The 15,758-nt window shown below is 67.7% G+C and overlaps 8 protein-coding genes across 8 annotated transcripts; 4 read left to right on the top strand and 4 right to left on the bottom strand.

Moving 5' to 3' along the window:
• Nucleotides 1-50: 50 nt before the first annotated feature.
• Nucleotides 51-698, top strand: EMIHUDRAFT_71247 (hypothetical protein; the record flags this gene model as incomplete). Its single annotated transcript, XM_005787369.1, has 1 exon — nucleotides 51-698. The coding sequence occupies one exon, from the start codon at nucleotides 51-53 to the stop codon at nucleotides 696-698; it is 648 nt and encodes a 215-aa protein (XP_005787426.1).
• A 470-nt stretch (nucleotides 699-1,168) lies between these two features.
• On the bottom strand, nucleotides 1,169-2,506 carry EMIHUDRAFT_228034 (hypothetical protein; the record flags this gene model as incomplete). The annotated part of the gene is made up of 5 exons (XM_005787368.1): nucleotides 1,169-1,438; nucleotides 1,508-1,609; nucleotides 1,690-1,893; nucleotides 1,961-2,005; nucleotides 2,282-2,506. 5 exons carry the CDS (start codon nucleotides 2,504-2,506, stop codon nucleotides 1,169-1,171), a joined length of 846 nt encoding a protein of 281 aa, XP_005787425.1.
• A 498-nt stretch (nucleotides 2,507-3,004) lies between these two features.
• On the bottom strand, nucleotides 3,005-4,593 carry EMIHUDRAFT_228033 (hypothetical protein; the record flags this gene model as incomplete). The annotated part of the gene is made up of 3 exons (XM_005787367.1): nucleotides 3,005-3,280; nucleotides 3,503-3,694; nucleotides 3,790-4,593. The coding sequence occupies 3 exons, from the start codon at nucleotides 4,591-4,593 to the stop codon at nucleotides 3,005-3,007; spliced, it is 1,272 nt and encodes a 423-aa protein (XP_005787424.1).
• A 100-nt stretch (nucleotides 4,594-4,693) lies between these two features.
• EMIHUDRAFT_71231 (hypothetical protein) lies at nucleotides 4,694-5,335 on the bottom strand (the record flags this gene model as incomplete). The annotated part of the gene is made up of 2 exons (XM_005787366.1): nucleotides 4,694-4,984; nucleotides 5,084-5,335. 2 exons carry the CDS (start codon nucleotides 5,333-5,335, stop codon nucleotides 4,694-4,696), a joined length of 543 nt encoding a protein of 180 aa, XP_005787423.1.
• A 2,221-nt stretch (nucleotides 5,336-7,556) lies between these two features.
• Nucleotides 7,557-8,372, top strand: EMIHUDRAFT_455449 (hypothetical protein; the record flags this gene model as incomplete). The annotated part of the gene is made up of 2 exons (XM_005787365.1): nucleotides 7,557-7,969; nucleotides 8,039-8,372. 2 exons carry the CDS (start codon nucleotides 7,560-7,562, stop codon nucleotides 8,304-8,306), a joined length of 678 nt encoding a protein of 225 aa, XP_005787422.1. The 3' UTR covers nucleotides 8,307-8,372.
• A 1,432-nt stretch (nucleotides 8,373-9,804) lies between these two features.
• EMIHUDRAFT_455448 (mitochondrial carrier protein) lies at nucleotides 9,805-12,039 on the top strand. The gene is made up of 8 exons (XM_005787364.1): nucleotides 9,805-9,816; nucleotides 9,885-9,968; nucleotides 10,029-10,244; nucleotides 10,313-10,425; nucleotides 10,577-10,616; nucleotides 10,771-10,864; nucleotides 11,076-11,186; nucleotides 11,308-12,039. Exons 2-8 carry the CDS (start codon nucleotides 9,902-9,904, stop codon nucleotides 11,573-11,575), a joined length of 909 nt encoding a protein of 302 aa, XP_005787421.1. The 5' UTR covers nucleotides 9,805-9,816; nucleotides 9,885-9,901; the 3' UTR covers nucleotides 11,576-12,039.
• A 1,351-nt stretch (nucleotides 12,040-13,390) lies between these two features.
• Nucleotides 13,391-14,149, bottom strand: EMIHUDRAFT_43058 (hypothetical protein; the record flags this gene model as incomplete). The annotated part of the gene is made up of 2 exons (XM_005787363.1): nucleotides 13,391-13,699; nucleotides 13,817-14,149. Coding segments are annotated over 2 exons (642 nt in total), but the record flags the coding sequence as incomplete, so codon positions are not given.
• Nucleotides 14,150-14,644: 495 nt separating this feature from the next.
• On the top strand, nucleotides 14,645-15,471 carry EMIHUDRAFT_53566 (ATPase family, AAA domain containing; the record flags this gene model as incomplete). The annotated part of the gene is made up of 2 exons (XM_005787362.1): nucleotides 14,645-15,324; nucleotides 15,402-15,471. Coding segments are annotated over 2 exons (750 nt in total), but the record flags the coding sequence as incomplete, so codon positions are not given.
• Between the last annotated feature and the right edge of the window lie 287 nt (nucleotides 15,472-15,758).

Genomic DNA, 15,758 nt, shown 5'->3' with positions numbered 1-15,758 from the left:
ACGCACGTTGCCTCAGCGTGGACGCAACGATGCCAGCGGAGCGAGAGCGTATGCTCGAGGGCGAGCCTGCGCGAGGCAACAGCGAGTTTGAGAACGGAGACCGCTACGTCGGAGACCTCTCCAGCACCGGGAAGAGGGAGGGTCACGGCACGTACTACTACACCTCCGGGGACAAGTACACGGGCGAGTGGGCGGCTGGGAAGCAGCACGGCCAAGGGGTGTACGCTTACGTCAACGGCGACCGGTACGTCGGGGGCTGGCAGCTCGGCCGGCCCAGCGGCGAAGGTTGCTACTTCTTCCGCTCGGGCAAGGTCTTTTCAGGGCAGTACTCGAACGGCAACCCAGACGGGCCTGGCGCATTCTCCTACCCCAATGGCGAGCGGCTGGATGGCGTCTGGAACGGAGGTTCCTTCCCCTCGCACGGCGTCTATCACTACGCCAACGGGGACTGCTACGGTGGCTCGTGGCGCGCGGGTAAGAAGCACGGCACAGGGACGTACTACTTCAGCTCGGGCGCGAAGCATCAGGGCGAATACTGCGATGGCAAGCCGCACGGCTACGCCATCTTTGTGGAGGCCAGCGGCGCAGCGTACCAGGAGGAGTGGAAGCAGGGTCGGCGCGTGAGCCGAGAGCCGCTCTCCGGCCCGGAGCGCTCCCACGGGGAAAGAGCTGCTGACATCGTGACTACGTGCGCGTGAGCCAGATCCCACCGCCCGCCAGACCCAGAAGGCTTCTCGGAGAAGGAAGGTGAATGGGTGGAGGGGAGCTGTACAGTGTACTACCTACTAAGGGGTTGTCTTATTCGATGCTAGAATGACGCGCGATATCGTGATGTTTGTAGAGCTCGCCGATATGCGGATGTGTTACTTCTGTTTTGTTTATGTCCCCCTGTGTGGCTGTGTGTCTGGCTGTCTGCGCTCTCCGCAGACACACCGCGCAAACCAAAAAATACACGTGCTGTGGTGGCGCGGTGCGCACATGCGGCGCGTGCATGCAAACACGCTGTGGGTGGTAAATGTGAAAATCGAGCGGTTTTTTTTGCACACACATGGACATGGGGACTAGCGTAAATGTTCGCCATCGCGTCTCTCTCGAAACGAGTGCGTCTTGACTGAGACTACTTGAGTCTTGTCACACTTGACACTCTTGCGTGTCGATGTGTCTATCTCTAGGCCTTGCCCGCAAAGAAGCTCCGCAGGTCGGCGGTGCCCTTTGCGGCCGCCTGCCGCTTGCGCTCCTTGCTGCTCTGCGCCTGCCGGCGCGTCTTGTCGGCGTGGCAGGGGACGCAGAGGGTCTGCAGGTTGCTCAGGTCGCTCTCCCCGCCGCCCTCCTCCACCGGTAGGATATGGTCGGCCTCCCAAAAGTCGCCCTCTTTGGGGTCCCGCAGCAGGCGGCCGATCCGGTCGCCCTTGGTCGGGTAGTGCGTCCGCTGAAGCGCCTGCGGTCGCATCCCCCGGGATGTTGGGAGTGGGCCAGGCGTGGAGCGCGGGCCGCAGGCTGGCGCGACCTGCATGCGCTCGGGGCCGGTCGCCAGCGCGGCGATCTGCCGGTAGAGCCGGTGCGCGTCGAAGCCGCACGCGGCGCACACGCCGCGGTCGCGGTCGTACACCTTGGCGGGGCGGGCGGTGGAGGGAGGGAGGCGTAGGCGGCGCGGGACGGGAGGGGGTTGGGGCGGAGAGAGCGGCCGACCTGCCGGCGGCCCGCGCCCTGCGAGCTGGCGGCGGCGTAGCTTGCGGCGCAGCCCTCGGAGCAGAAGGGCGAGTCGGGCCGCGGCTCATGCTCCTGCACGCAGACAAGGCAGAGCGGCCGCCCCGAGTGGAGCGAGAAGTGCTGCCGCCAGACGCGCGGGTCGCGCACGCCTGGGAAGGTTCCGGGAAGGGTCGTGGAAGGCTCCTCGAGGCGTGTCGCGAGGGGGCAACCGCGCGCCGCTCGTCTTCCAGTCGCAAGTGACGTAGTCCACCTCGACGACGCCGGGCGGCCGGTGCGACTCTGCCCAACGCTCGGCCTACGGGCGGGTGCGGCGGCGGCGCGTCGACACGTGCACCCTGCACACAGCTCCGCTTCCCTCCCCCCGCAGGGGACCGTGGTCTGTCGCACGGTGCTCGGGGCGTGGCTTGTCGTGCTGCTGCTGCCGGCGGCCGCCGCGGAGGACGCCGCCAGCGCGGGGCTCTTGACAGGCCGGTCCTGCGCTCGGCGAGAGGGGGCGGGTGGGAGTAGGGCGGGGGAGAGGCGCAGGCTGGGCGAGGGAGTGGAGCTGGAGTGGAGCGGGGCGGTCCTGCACGGCCGCACGCTGGCTCGGCGACAGCCCCTCCCACTGCGCAAGCCAGAGCTGTGCGGCGCGGAGGGCGCGAGGCTCGCGCAGCGCGGCGGGCAGCGCGGCCTCGTCGGCGTCGGCGATGGCGCACGGCAGCGCGTTCGCGCCCATCCCACCAGGGAGCGGCTCTGGAGCGTCGCCGAAAGCGTGCAGCCGGCCGGTCAGAGCCGAGAAGGCGAACCACGTCGTCATCTCCGCCTCGGACTCCGGAGTGGAGGCGGCGGCGCCGCGCTTCCCGTCGCGAGACGGCTCCCCACCGTCGAGATCGATCGGCTGCTCCGGCGTCCCCGCGCCCGCCGACGCCGCGAGAGAGCCGCCTGCTCACGGCTGGAGGTGTGAAGAGGCGCCCTCCGCCAGGATGCTCGGCAAGGAGAGCCTCCTCCGCCCCGGCCAGCGCTGCTGCCGCCGCCGGGCGTGGAGGCGGCGCGGGGGCGGAAGAGCTGGCCGAAAGCAGCGCGGTCGGCCGCCTTCTTCGCGGCGGCGCGCTGCGCCTTGCGCGCGCGGTCGAGGCACATCGCCGCCTCCGCCGGGTCCTCCTCCCCCTCCGCCCCGTCCGCGCCCCCGCCCTCGCCCTCCCACGCCGCCCGCCCCGCCGTGAGCGTCCGCTGCTCGCCGTCGAGCGCGGTGGCGAGCGTGCGCACCTTGCGCTGCAGCACGCGCCACATCGCCTACCGGCCACGCGGCGCGGAGTCACGGCCGCACCGCCCTCGGCCCTCTGCCGCCGCCGGTCCGCGCCTCGTCCACCGTCCCCTTTGCGCACACGTAGAAGATGTTGACCGCGTTCGCCTGGCCGATCCGGTGCGCGCGGTCCTCCGCCTGGAGCAGCTCGCCCGGCACCCAGCGCAGCTCGCCAAAGCACACGTTGCAGGCGCTCGTCAGCGTGATCCCCTGGCCGGCGGCGGTGATCGAGAGGAGGAAGAGGACGGGCGAGCCGCGCGGCGCCGCCTCGAAGGCGCGCACGAGCGACTGCCGCTCGCTCGAGGGGGTCGTGCCGTCGATGCGCAAGCAGCGCACCCCCTTGGCGGCACGGGCGGCGGCGGTGAGGGCGGCGGCGGCGTGAGCGAGTCACGCAGCGGGCGGGGCGGGCGGCGGCGGGGAGAGAGGCAGGAGGGAAGTGAGCGGCGACGAGGGCGGCAGCGGCGAGGCGCCCGCCTTGCCGGCGGCGGCGCGCTCCGCCGCGTCCAGCACCGTCATGTGGTGCGCGAAGAAGAGGAGCCGCTCGCACGAGGCGACGAGCTCGAGCGCGTACTCGGCCGTCAGCGCGGCCTTCGCTGCGGCCAACTCGACGACAGACTTGGAGAGCAGGCTCCGCCGCTCGAACGACGGCCCGCTCGGCAGCGCGTCCGCCTCGCGGGTGATGGCGTCGAGCGCGAGCGTCGCCTGGGGGGTGCGGAGGGTGCAAGGGTGAGCGGTTCGCCGATTGACTCGTTCGTGAGGCGTGCGAGCCGCGCCTGCGGCGGGAGCGAGACGAGCACGCGCTGCCTCTGCTTCGGAGGCAGCTCGTCGAGGACCTCGGCCTTGAGCCGCCGCACCATCAGCGTCTCGCAGAGCAGCGCGTACAGTTCGGCCTCGTTCGACGAGCCGCTCACGTCGAGCCCGCGCCGGCCGCCGAAGAAGGTTGGCTTCGCGGCGCAGTAGCGCTGCACGAAGGCGCTGTACGTGCGCCACGCCGGCTGCTGCGGCCGCAGCGTGCTGAGCAGCGGGTACAGCTCGACAGGCCGGTTGAGCGCGGGCGTGCCGGTGAGCATGACGCAGCGCTGCGCCGCCGCGAGAAGGGGGAGGATGAGCTTCGTGCGCACAGAGTCGCGCGTCTTGAGGTAGTGCGCCTCGTCGACGATCACAACCGCAAAGCCGGCGGCCATCACGTTCGCGACGAGCCGCTCCTTCTCCTTGCCGTTGGTGACGAGCCCGTAGGTAAGGATGGTGACGGCGGCGGAGGAGAGCGCGCCGTTGTGGTGGCTCTTGATGAGGTTGATCTGGCCGGGAACGAGCTCGGGACACCAGCGCTCCAGCTCGTCCGCCCACGTGTGAGCCATGGACGTCGGGCAGAGAACGAGCAGCGGCCACTCTCGCCGGTAGTGCCGAGCGACCGCGATGGCCTGCAGCGTCTTGCCAAGACCCATCTCGTCGCCGAGTAGGGCGCGCCCGTCCCACGCCAGGATGCGGCGCACGCCCTCCCGCTGGAAAGGCATCAGGCTCGCGTCGAGAGAGCCGGGCGAAGGCGTGGCAACAGCGTCGCGAGCTGCTGCTCCGGCGGCCTTAGCTGACGGCAACGACATGGAGGCGACAGTTCTTGGCGGGATGGCGGGATAAAGAATTTTACAGGACATTGGGCACGGGGACTGGCGCGATAAAGAATGATATTGACCCGCACGACGCCTACCCCGCCGGCTTGCCCCGCTCCGCCTGCAGGTGGAGCTGCGGCGGGCTGTGCTCCGGGACGCGCACGAGGTCGATGTCAAAGAGCTCGATGAACTGCTCGTTGAGGTGGCGCGACTTTGCGCACGCGTGCCGGCGGTACTCCTCGAGGACGCTCGTCAGCGACCAGCGCTGCAGCTTCCGGAGGCAGCCGATGAGCGTTCCGGTGCGGTGGCGGCCGAGGTTGCACATCACCAGCAGCGGGTACGACGACGGGTCGAGCACGCGACGCAACCCCTCGACGACGACCTCCTACTCGAAAGAGTGGCAGGAGTCCGCACCGGTGGCGAGCGCGGCGCTGGTGGTCGTGGCAGCGGCGAGCAGTGACGGCGTCACGGCGAGGGCGCTCACCTCCGAGACCGGCTTCCACGGCGAGAGCATGTTGGCGTCGGCGCCGGCGCCTAGCCGCACCAGCTGAATGCGCTGCTCGCTCGCCCAGGACGCAAACTCCGCGGGCGGCTCGTCAGCGCTTAGATGCAGGATCGTGCGCAGCTGCAGCTGCTCAAGAAACGGATACGATAGCTCAGTCGGCTGCCCCGAGCGGTAGAGGCCGTCCTCGACGAGGCCAAAGTTTTGCGGCGGCACGAGGATGCCGGCTCGCATGGTCGGGATCAGTGGGGTGGAGCCCTTGTGTGTCGAGTGGCGCGGCTCAGACACCGCGCCGACTCTGGTTGACCCTGGGTTCCGGCTCCTAGCCGGATAGGGGGTCTGCCGCCCTCCCAGATAGGTAGGTAGGTTGGTCTTGTTTCGCCCAAAAGGGACCTGCAATAGGTAGGTATCCCCAATTTTCATCTTTTTTGCTTCGCTGCGCGGCCTGGGGATAGGTAGGTAGGTAGGGCGTTTTGGCGCGAGTCAGTGGCGACAGACCCCCTATCCGGCTAGGAGCCGAAACCCTGTTGTCTCAGAAAAGAATTTGACGCGGACGGGAATGGCGCGCGCTGGCACTAACACCCTCGTGCCGCCGAGTGTGTATCTCCTTGAGCACTTGAAACACGAGAAAAACTGACAATAAATGTAGCGACGGGACTGGCGACAGCTGCTGGCGAGCACTGGCACTAACACAGAAAAGGCACGACACTGGGCACACGGGATTGGCGCGCACAGGCACTAACAGAAAAGTGACGACACTGAAAATAACGAGCGAACACGAGTGGTGACAAGCAGTGTGCAATCTTTACCGGTATGGGAGTTTTTGGCTAATCAAACCCAAGGCCTGCACTAATCAAAAAGTGGTACGGGATACCAGTTGCCTCACGGAAATCAAAGCGAGTCGGAGTGCCTTCTTGGTGGCAAAATCGGCAAAATCGGCAAAATACCGGGTATTTTGCGGGTATACCTGGAAAAACCCGGGTATACCCGGGTAATACCCGCACTGTTGCATGGTTTCGCCCCCGGGACCACACCGACAGCCGCTACAACTACTGAAAACCCCGCATACCACTTTCGCATACCACTATACCATACCACTCCAAAACTAATCAAAATATCGCCAAATACCAGTCTCATACCGGTAAAGATTGCACACTGGTGACAAGAGGGCACAATGCAGGGCGGCCAAGTGCGGCTGCCATGTGAGGCCGTCATCGGAGCGGTAGAGCGTGCGTCCGATCGGCTGTTGACCCAGACGTGATGGCCGTCTGGTGTGGAGGCAACGGCGTCTGTGCTATTGTGAGGCGCGTGCGAGCAGGGTGGCAGCCAGAGCCAGTAAGAGACTAAGAGTCATCGAGCGCCACCGGAACTTAGCACTGATAAAGAGAGAGACCGGCGGAGGTGGACGGAGGGGACGTGATTTACACCTGCAGTCCCGCCCGCCGTCCCGCTGCGCGAAGAGATTTTAGGTATGTTGTTGGCCTCTAGCTATTTAGCGGGTCGACGTTTTTCACAGGCCTTGTTATTGAGAAGGAAGGATACCTCCTCTCTTGTCTGTGACACTGTGTCTGAGAGGTTGAGGTTGCGAGAGACTGCCAGTGAGAACAGAGAAGCTGGAGGCAGGTCGCTAGACTGAGATGTCATGAGACCGCCAGTTGAGTTGGGAGTCCACCGTGCACCGCGCTGCGAGGACGGCCTGTCGTGTCCCTTGTCAGGAGCAGGAGAGCCCCACCTGTGCCCCTGATCGTCCTTCCAAAATCCTGCTCGTGCAGGTGTGGACCCTGTCCTCCTCCCCCATCCCTCGTTGGGTTGGTCTGTTTTTATCTCTCTCTCTCTCTCTCTCTCTCTCTCTCTGTTTTTCCTTCTTTCTTTCTTCTGAGAGGTTGAGGTTCACTGTGACACTGTGAGAGGTTGAGGTTCACAGACCTTGTTATTGAGAAGAAAATACGTCGGTCGCCCCAGGTGGACCCAGATTAAAATCCCTTTTGGTGGCGGCGTGCGTCGTCGTTTTTTTCTCTTTCACGAAACACAAAATAACACCCACATGCACAGCATGTGCGCCGCCAGGAAGAGCGCGCCTCGACGGCGGCACACGTCGCCGCCGTCGCTCTCGAACGCAGATCAGCGGCAATCGAGCCCGGCGCTACGCAAAACAAAAAGCGAGCCGGCGGTCATGAGGACGCACTGGCACCGGCTCGGGGTTCACATCGAGACCGAATCGGAAGCACTGGCCGACTCACCAGCGTCGTGGACGCGGCTGCCGCGTGTCAGCGTCAGACGCGAGAACCTCACGCGACGCGCCTCCATCGTCATTGTTCGCACCACGAGGACGCACCGTCACCGCACGGCGGTGTCCTTTGATCCGTTCCTCCTACGACTCCTGCTGCTCTTCATCGCCGCCGGCGCCGCCTCGGCGCTCACCCTCGGCATCGCTAGGCTTGGCTCGCGCGCTGCTGCAATGGGCACCATGGGTGAGGGTCTCGAGAGCCACAGCCACGTCGCCAGCCACCTGCGCAGCGCACCGGTCTGGGCAGAGAGCGCGGCCAAGCTCGTGAGCACCGACGTTCGGAACCTGGCGGCGCAGCTGAGAGAGACGGTCGCCGTCTCGGCGTGGTCGGCCGAGGAGGATGGCGTCTCCGTCTTCGACGCGCTCGCCGCGGCGGCGCTGCACCTCGACGAGTGGGGACGCTCGCGCGCGCCCATCGTGCACTGGGGCTCGTCGCTCTGCCTCTCGGGCCTCGGCGTCGCGCCCGCCGGCGCGCCGCCGCCGCTCAAGGAGTGCCTGGCGCCGCTGACGCGCGACGTCACGAAGCTGCTCGGCCGGTGCCTTGTCAAGTCACCGTGGCGCGTGTGCCGGCTGGCCCTCCGGTGTGGCGGCCCTCGAGGGTGGCCACTCTGCACGGTTTTCACGCTGATGTCGAGCTCTGACGTGAGCAGGTACGTCGCCTTCGTGTGGACTCGTGCGCTGAGCTCGGCGGTGAGGCAGCCGGAGGAGTGGGCGAGGCGCCGTGGCCACCTCCTCGCAAGCCTCCTAGAGGAGGTCAACGGCCTTCTCAGCGGCGGCGAGCAGGCGGAGGAGGACCCGCTCGCTGCGCTTGGCGCCGAGATGGGCTCCTGCGTGAGGCGGGCGGCGTCGGCGCTCAACGGCGCCGCTGTCGCCGCCTACGAGCTCTCGACTTGCCTGAGCAACGGCGGAATTCTGTGAGCTGTGAGCTGCGAGCGTCGGCGGCCGGCAGATTTTATGTGATGTATCTTGGAGGCACGTATGTTATACGCGGGTATGCGCTGGCGAGGGCTTCCAGGCTTCACCCTTGGGTTTTCACCCAGCTGGCCAGCGGGTCCCCACAAGGGTGAATGGCGTAGCGGCTCAGCGCAGGTACAGCAAACGGCATCCGCCTCGCCTTCGCACATCCGTGTACTGGCCCTCGCGGTTGGCCTGATGAGACCCTGCTGCCCGTCATCCTACATCCCCGCCCCGTGCCCCCAACCTCACTCCCATGACAATCCCACGCGTGCGCGCGCGGCGGCAGCGTGCTCTCCCGCAAGCGCCCCGCATCCGAGGGGGTCGACGGCGCAGCAGCGAACGTGTACGTGTCGCTGACGTACCGCCGGACTTAGTCGTCCCGACCACAGAAGTTGCCGTCGGTATCCCAGCAGCACCAGCACCTGCATCCGTCGGGAGGGTCAAGATATCCAGTCGCTTTCGTTCCCTCGCGGCAATCGTTGCGGAAAACCGAGCAATGGAAAGGCCGATATTCTGCGGCACAGCTTCCCCAGCTTCCCGAGGCACCGAAGCCAGCCGCGGGAGCGAGGCAAATCCAAATCACGAAAAACGCAAGGTTCTTCATGGGGATTGCCAGCGTGGCGCGGCGGGCACGCGGTGTCGGTAATGTTAATCAGATAATAACGCGTCTGCAGAAGATTTTTTCCTATTTCCGCCCAAGGACAGAGTCCCCACCTTGCAGCACGGTCTTGTATGAAACAGACAGACTTGCAACCAAAAAGGAAAGGATGGGGGGGAGGATGGCACACGCCGCCACCACCCAGGGATGTTGTGTGCCCCCATCTTTTGGCGCGTCGAATCTTGATAGTAAGGCGAAACACAGTCCGACCAACGACTGGGACACCAACGCGGTATGGGTGGACGCGGGACGGGCGGTGACGGTCACACAGCAGCGACACACACAACATGATACATGTCACGCTAAACATTTTTTTGCGCGTCGAATCTTGTAGGTCTACGAGTGTGCGCGGGAGAGGCTCGGTTGACGCCGACCCGCCCGAGGGTGGCAGCGGCTTGGTTGAGGCAGGCTTCCGCGCCCGGCCGCGCCTGCGCTTCGTCTTGCCCCCCCACACGTGCATCCCGGCCCGCAGGCTGGCGAGGTGGCGGGCGGGGTTGGTGTATGGGAAGGTGGGCACATAGACGTGCCGCTCGTCTGCAGCTTTTCAAAAAAAGTGATGGCGGCACCTGCCTCTCACGCATGCAGGCAGATCGCTACTATAGCTATAGTTGAGAGCCGACCGACCCTCGCGTCTCCGCACAGCGCCTACGAGCATAGCCACCACCCTGCGGCGGCGAATTCTTTTGTGGTTTTGTTGTGTGTGGCCGTAGGTGAATTCTTTCGTTCTTTGGAAGCTGGTAGAACGGAGACATCGACAAGCGAAAAAATAGGCGGGCAGCGAAGGTCAGAGAGACGAGAGAGGCAGAGGCCCAGGCGCGGCAGCGGGCACACTAGGTGCCGCCACCTGCTGTTGCATCACTAGCTGTGCAAACACGTCGTAGGTGCATATACTTGAGCCATGGACAGCGGCAACGTCTTCAAGGGCCTCTTCTACGGCGGCTTCGCCTCGTGCGTCGCCGAGACGGGTGTGCACGCTCCGCTGGCCGCACCCACCACCCGCCGCTCACGCTGACGCCGTGGTGTAGTCACGATGCCGATCGACGTGTGCAAGACCCGGCTCCAGATGGACGGTGCGGGCGGCGGCGTCAAGTTGTACAACGGCACGATGGACTGCGCGGGGAAGCTCGTCAAGAGCGAAGGCGCGGGGGCGCTCTTCAAGGGCCTTCCGCCGGCGCTGCTCCGCCAGTCGACGTACGGCTCGCTGCGGTACGGCCTCTACGGCCCGATCCGCAACTCGCTCGGCGCGCAGCCGCTGCCCGGAGCGCACTCTCTCCCACCGGCCGAGCCTCACCCGCGGCGCGCCCGGCAGGCGTCAAGCCCGGGACACCAAAGCACGAGATTCCGCTGAGCAAGAAGATCTTGGCGGGCGCCGGCGCCGGCGCGCTCTCCTCTGCGGTCGCCAACCCGACGGACCTCGTCAAGGCGCAGAGGGCCTGCTAGTGCAACCCGGCGGCACACCGGCAGCGGCGGCTAGCAACGGCCGGCGTTCTGTCGCTTCCGTCTCCCGCATTGCGCCGCCCTCGGCCGCGGGCCGCGCCGCTGCTGACGTGTGCCACTCCCGTGCTGTCGGCAGGTGCGCCTGCAAACCGACGGACAGCTCAAGGGGCCGGACGGCGCGTGCCCGCCACCTTCAGGACACGTCCACCGACACGTCCCACCGGCAGCCGGGACAAGTCCCCACCGACACGTCCCACCGACACACGTCCGACTGCAGCGTCCGACTGCACCCGCCCACCGACGGCGCCTGCCGCCTCGCCCCGGCCGCAGGCGCCTACCTGCCCAAGAAGTACACCGGCATGGGGCACGCCTTCTCCTCCATCGTCAAGGAGGAGGGCGTGCTCGGGCTATGGAAGGGGGTCGGGTGCGCGCCTCCGCCACCCCCACCCTCGCCCTCGCCCTCACCCTCGCCCTGTTCCCTCGCCCTCACTCCTCGCCCTCGCCCTCGCCCTGTTCCCTCGCCGCCACCGCCACGACCGCGACCACCGCCGCCTCAGCTCTCGCCGCGGCGCCCCGTGCCGCTTCCCCCCCCCCCCACCTCCCCCCCCCAACCCTCGTCCCCTCCCTTCGTGCAGGCCGACGTGCGGCCGCGCGACCGCCCTCGCCGCCGCCGAGCTCGCCACCTACGACGAGGTCAAGACACAGTTCCTGCACAAGGGTCTCTTCACCGAGGGGCTGCTCTGCACGTGCGCCTGCCGCCCCTGCCCCTGCCCCGCCCCCGCCCCCGCCTTCGTCTCGCCCCCTCTCGGCTCGCCTCGGCCGACTTGGTGTGCCCTCGGCTCACCTCGTGTGGCGTCGGCTCGGCAGGTGCGCCACCGCCTTCGTCTCCGGCTTCGTCTCCACGGTCGCGAGCAGTCCCTTCGACGTGGTCAAGTCGCGCGTGATGGGGCAGCCGCTCGACGCGGCGGGCAAGCCGACCCTCTACGACGGGATGGTGGACTGCTTCCTCAAGAGCTCGGCCAAGGAGGGGCCCATGTCCTTGTACAACGGCTTCTGGCCGAACTTCGGCCGCGTGGTGCCTCGCGTCACCATCGTCTTCATCGTGATGGAGCAGCTCAAGAAGAACTTTGGCTAGCCGGCCCGCCGCCGTCCGCTCCTCGCCTCTCCGCCAGAAGCCCTCTCCTGCTCGCGCTCTTGCGGCTGGACCCTCGCTCACTCGCCTCTCTCCCTCTCTCTCTCCTTCTCTCCCCTCCCCCTCCCCCTCCACCTCTGTCTCCTCCTCCCTCTCCGCCCTCTCCGTCTCTCTACGGCGAGCGATCCCTCACCCAGGCCCGCCGGCCCGCGAGGGCAGCATGGCGTCAGGCACGACGCCGGCTCTGCCACTAGATTTGATTTGCATTGAGTATTGGCGGGACGGCCACTCGGGCTCCGGCGTCCCGCAGGGATATCCTCCGCTCTCGTTTCGCCGTCGTTGTTCCGTCTCGGCCGGAGGCGCAGAGAGCCCACTCGTCGTGCTGTGCGCGGGGAGCTCCGTGTGATGTGCATGTGTGTGCATACTGCATTGAGCGAGTTGTATTCTGAGCTGTTTTCAAAGCCCAACGGCCACACGCGTCAAAAAAGTGTCTCAGCTTTTTTCGATATACAGCACTTCACACTCGGACTCCCCCCCCTGCGCGCCCCTCGTCGGTCTCAGTCGACACGCGAAGTGGGATCTGGGAAGCATCGACAGACTAGGCAGACGAGAGAGTTTGAGCAGTGACGTGAGCGCACGCGAGGGACTGAGAAAAGAGATCCGCTTGCAGCTAGCGGTAGCGCTCCTCTCTCCCCACCCCCCCCCGCGACATCTCGCGTGCCGGAGATTGCCGGCCGCCGTGCGGGGCACCCTAGTCCTAAACGTATAGCTGCGGCCCCAAATGCGGCCCCTACACCTCGTGCAAGGCGCAGCAGAGCGACCCCCCGCTCTCCCTTGCCAAGTGTGTGCCCGCGCCGGTCACCTCGACGACCTGCGAGCGGAGCACCCTCACCTCGCGCTGGAGCGGCGGCGCGAGAGCGGCGAGGCGCGGCAGGCGCGCCGCCACCGCCCGCGCGGCGGCCTCGCCGCGTTCCCTCTCGTCTGGCGCGGCGGCGGCGGCGGCCACCATGGCGCTCCAGAGGGCGGGCGGCAGAGCGAGGAGGTGCGCCAGAGCGAGCTCGTCGCTCGCAAAGTCGCCGCGCGCGACTGAGGCGCGGAGGAGGGCAGGGAGGGAGGGGCGGCTTGCCGAGCCCGGCTCGGCGACCGTGCCGCCCTCGCCGCCCTCGCCGCCCTCGCCGCCCGTCGCGCTGTCCGCCGCCCTCCGAAGCGCAGAGAGCACCTCTGCCTCGAGGGAAGAGTACCCCTCGAGCGAAGGGTCCGCCTCGCCCGCGCCCCCGCCCGCGCAGCAGGACCGCTCGCCGCACTCGAGCGAAAGGTCCGCCGCCTCGTCGCGCCCTGCTGCCGCCTCGCCGCCTGGCCGTGCTAACGGCGCGCCGCGGAGCTCGACGAAGAAGGGTAGTGGCGGAGGCGCAGGGTGCGCCTCGCCTCGGCCTTCCTCTCCTCCTCCTCCTCCGAGTGTGGCGAGGGCGGCGAGGAGCGCAGCGTCGTCTGCCGAAGCCCGCTTCGCGCCCTCCTCGTGCCGCGCGAGCTGCCCGAGGAAGCGAGACCCAACATCGGCCAGCTCGCAAGCCCCGAGCCGATCACAAGTGTGCCGAGCGGGGCCATCGCCACCGCCATCGCCGCCACCGCTATCGCCGCCACCGCCACTCCCGCCGCCCGCCGGCCCGCGCAGAGCCACGCGCAGGACGTCCGAGCGCGACTCGCCTGAGCGGCGCGAGGGCGTCCCTTCTCACTTTGGGCCGCGTCCGGGAGGCGCCGGCAGGGGTCGAGGTGTGGGTGCTAGCGGTGGGCAGTGGGCGGGCGGGAGGTCTGCGGCCAGGGCGCACCCGGCTTGCGCGCGGAGAGGAGCAGGTAGCCTCTCGTCTTGCCCGTGTCGGGGTCCGTCCGGCACAGCGCGCGCCACAGCGCGCGCAGCCCCACCCAGTGCGGCGGGTACTTGAACCTGGCCACGTCGAGCAGCAGCACAGAGTCCGACCCCGCGTGGTAGCCGCCCACGGGAGAAAAGTGGCCGTCGCCGGTCTGGCCAAACTCGCGCCGAGAGTACGAGACGACGAGGAAGCGGTGCACCCTGCCGCTGCTGCCGCCGCAACAGGCGGCGTTGTCCCCGCTGCAAACCGAGCGGACCGCCTCCCGGAACGCCCGCTCCTCGTCAGACAGCGACGGCGAACCTTCGCCGTCGCCGCCCTCGCTGCCGCCAACGACACCGCTGCTGCCGCTCGCATTCGCGCGCCGCGCGTCCACGACCGCACCGTTGCAGCGAGCGAGGCATGCGAGCTTGTCAAACGTGATGCCTCGCCTGCGGATGTCCTCGAGCGGCTCGCAGCAGTCGAGCATTCCCTCGTGGAACCAGCGCCACGGGCCCTTCCACGTGCGGCCGGGGTCGATGTCTAACGCGTTGAGCACCATCACCAGCGTGCCGAGACCGCAGTAGGCTGGCTCGGCCTGCGTGCAGAATTGCTCGATCAGCTTGAAGAAGCAGTGGAGCGTGCCGGCAGCCAGAGCCTCGGCAAAGAGCTCCCGACCGCGCGTGCTCGCAAAGGCGATCCCGGAGGGCGGCAGGACGCGACGGTGGAAGCTGACCGGCTGCTGGCCCTGTGTGTCCTGCATGGGCTGTGGCTGGTCCAGCGCAGCCGCAGGCTTTTTTTTCTTCCTTCGCCTTCTGCGCCCGCCTTCTCAAAAGAAAAGAAAGAAGCCCGTGGAGGGATGGGAGGACGGTACGCCGCCACCACACAGGGACCGCGCCTTCTCTTGTCGTCGCTCGCGACAAAATCGCCATTTCTTCCCCGCGCGACGCCGCGACCGCAGCCCTCTCCTCCCGCGCAGTGTTCGCACTCACGGCCGTGGCGCCGCTACTTAAGCCGCTTCATGGGGAGCACCACGAATGCGGGCCGCTTCATGGAGTTCATGATGGACGCAGCCTTTCTGACGGCGGCCGGCCTCCTGACCTGGGCGATGGTCAGACGGGCCGACCCTCGCAATTCCGACCGGGCGAGCACCCGCCGCGGCCGAGCCGCGCTTCTGCAGTCGCGGCTGCGTCAGCGGCAGCAAAAGTCCAAGCTCAGCCTGACCGAGTACGAGCTGGAGGTCGCCTCCGATCTCGTCGCTCCTTCGGGCGCCGGCTGCTCCTTCGACCAGGTCGGGGGCCTCGAGGAGCAGGCTCGCCAGCTGCGGTCGGCGCTGCTGCTGCCGCTGCAGCAGCCGCGGCTCTTCGCTGCCTCCAAGCTGCTGCGGCCTCCAAAGGGCATCCTGCTCCACGGCCCGCCCGGCACCGGCAAGACGATGCTCGCGAGGGCCATCGCGCAGGAGGCGGACTTCGCCTTCCTGTGCCTCAACCCGGCGCGGCTCTTCTCGAAGTGGTACGGCGAGTCAAACAAGCTGGCCGAGGCGTACTTCACGCTCGCGCACAAGCTCGCGCCCAGCATCCTCTTCATCGACGAGATCGACTGCATCTTTTCGCACGGCGGCAAGCGCGGCGCCTCGGAGCACGAGGCGACGGCGGCGCTGCGGGCCCAGTTCCTCGCGCTGTGGGACGGGATGCTCTCGCCCGCGACTCGAGCGGCCGCCCAGGCACACGTGGTCGTCATCGCCGCCACCAACCAGCCCTCGCTCGTCGACCCCGCGGTGCTGCGCCGGCTGCCACTCTCGCTCCCCGTCGCGATGCCCGACGAGCGCGCGCGCGCCGAGGTGCTGCGCCGGCTGCTCGACGGCGAGGCGATGGCGCGCGAGCTGGACGTGGCAGCCATCGCCGCGAGGTCGCGCCGCTGCCGCCGGCTCGCTGAGCAGGAAGCGCCTTCCCTGAGCCGTGTTCGGACGCCTGCCCCCCCCGCAGGACGCACGGCTACTCCGGCTCGGACCTCGAGCAGCTCTGCCGCACGGCCGCACTGCGGCCTCTCGAGGAGCCGACGCAGAGCCGAGATGCGGCCGAGATGCGGCCGAGATGCGGCCCTAGCCGCGTCCCGCTCTCACGAGGACCGCGAGGACGGGGGGGGGGGGGGGCTCTCTCTGACCCCCTGGAGCCGTCCCCGCAGGAGATGATGCGGCGCGAGGACGGACGCAAGGAGGGGAGCGAGGGCACCGAGGGCGAGGGCGGGACCGACGGGCGGGAGTCATCGTCGGGCAGCGGCGGGCAGAGCGGCACCGCCGCGGGCGGCGAGCCGCCCGCCCCGCCCCAAATGTGGGCTCGGGC

The sequence above is a fragment of the Emiliania huxleyi genome (genome assembly GCF_000372725.1).
Source record: "Emiliania huxleyi CCMP1516 chromosome Unknown EMIHUscaffold_143, whole genome shotgun sequence".
Classification (NCBI taxonomy): domain Eukaryota; phylum Haptophyta; order Isochrysidales; family Noelaerhabdaceae; genus Emiliania; species Emiliania huxleyi.
Note: the sequence above shows the minus strand (reverse complement) of the source record. Positions and strands in the feature narration are given on the sequence as shown.

What these genes read in the sequence shown, in the direction of transcription:
- EMIHUDRAFT_455448 (XM_005787364.1), top strand. Translation starts at nt 9,902, where the DNA reads ATGGACAGCGGCAACGTCTTCAAGGGCCTCTTCTACGGCGGCTTCGCC. An exon ending in ACAGCTCAAGGGGCCGGACG is followed by an intron (nt 10,617 to 10,770) that starts GCGCGTGCCCGC and finishes CCCCGGCCGCAG; the next exon opens with GCGCCTACCTGCCCAAGAAG. An exon ending in ACCGAGGGGCTGCTCTGCAC is followed by an intron (nt 11,187 to 11,307) that starts GTGCGCCTGCCG and finishes TCGGCTCGGCAG; the next exon opens with GTGCGCCACCGCCTTCGTCT.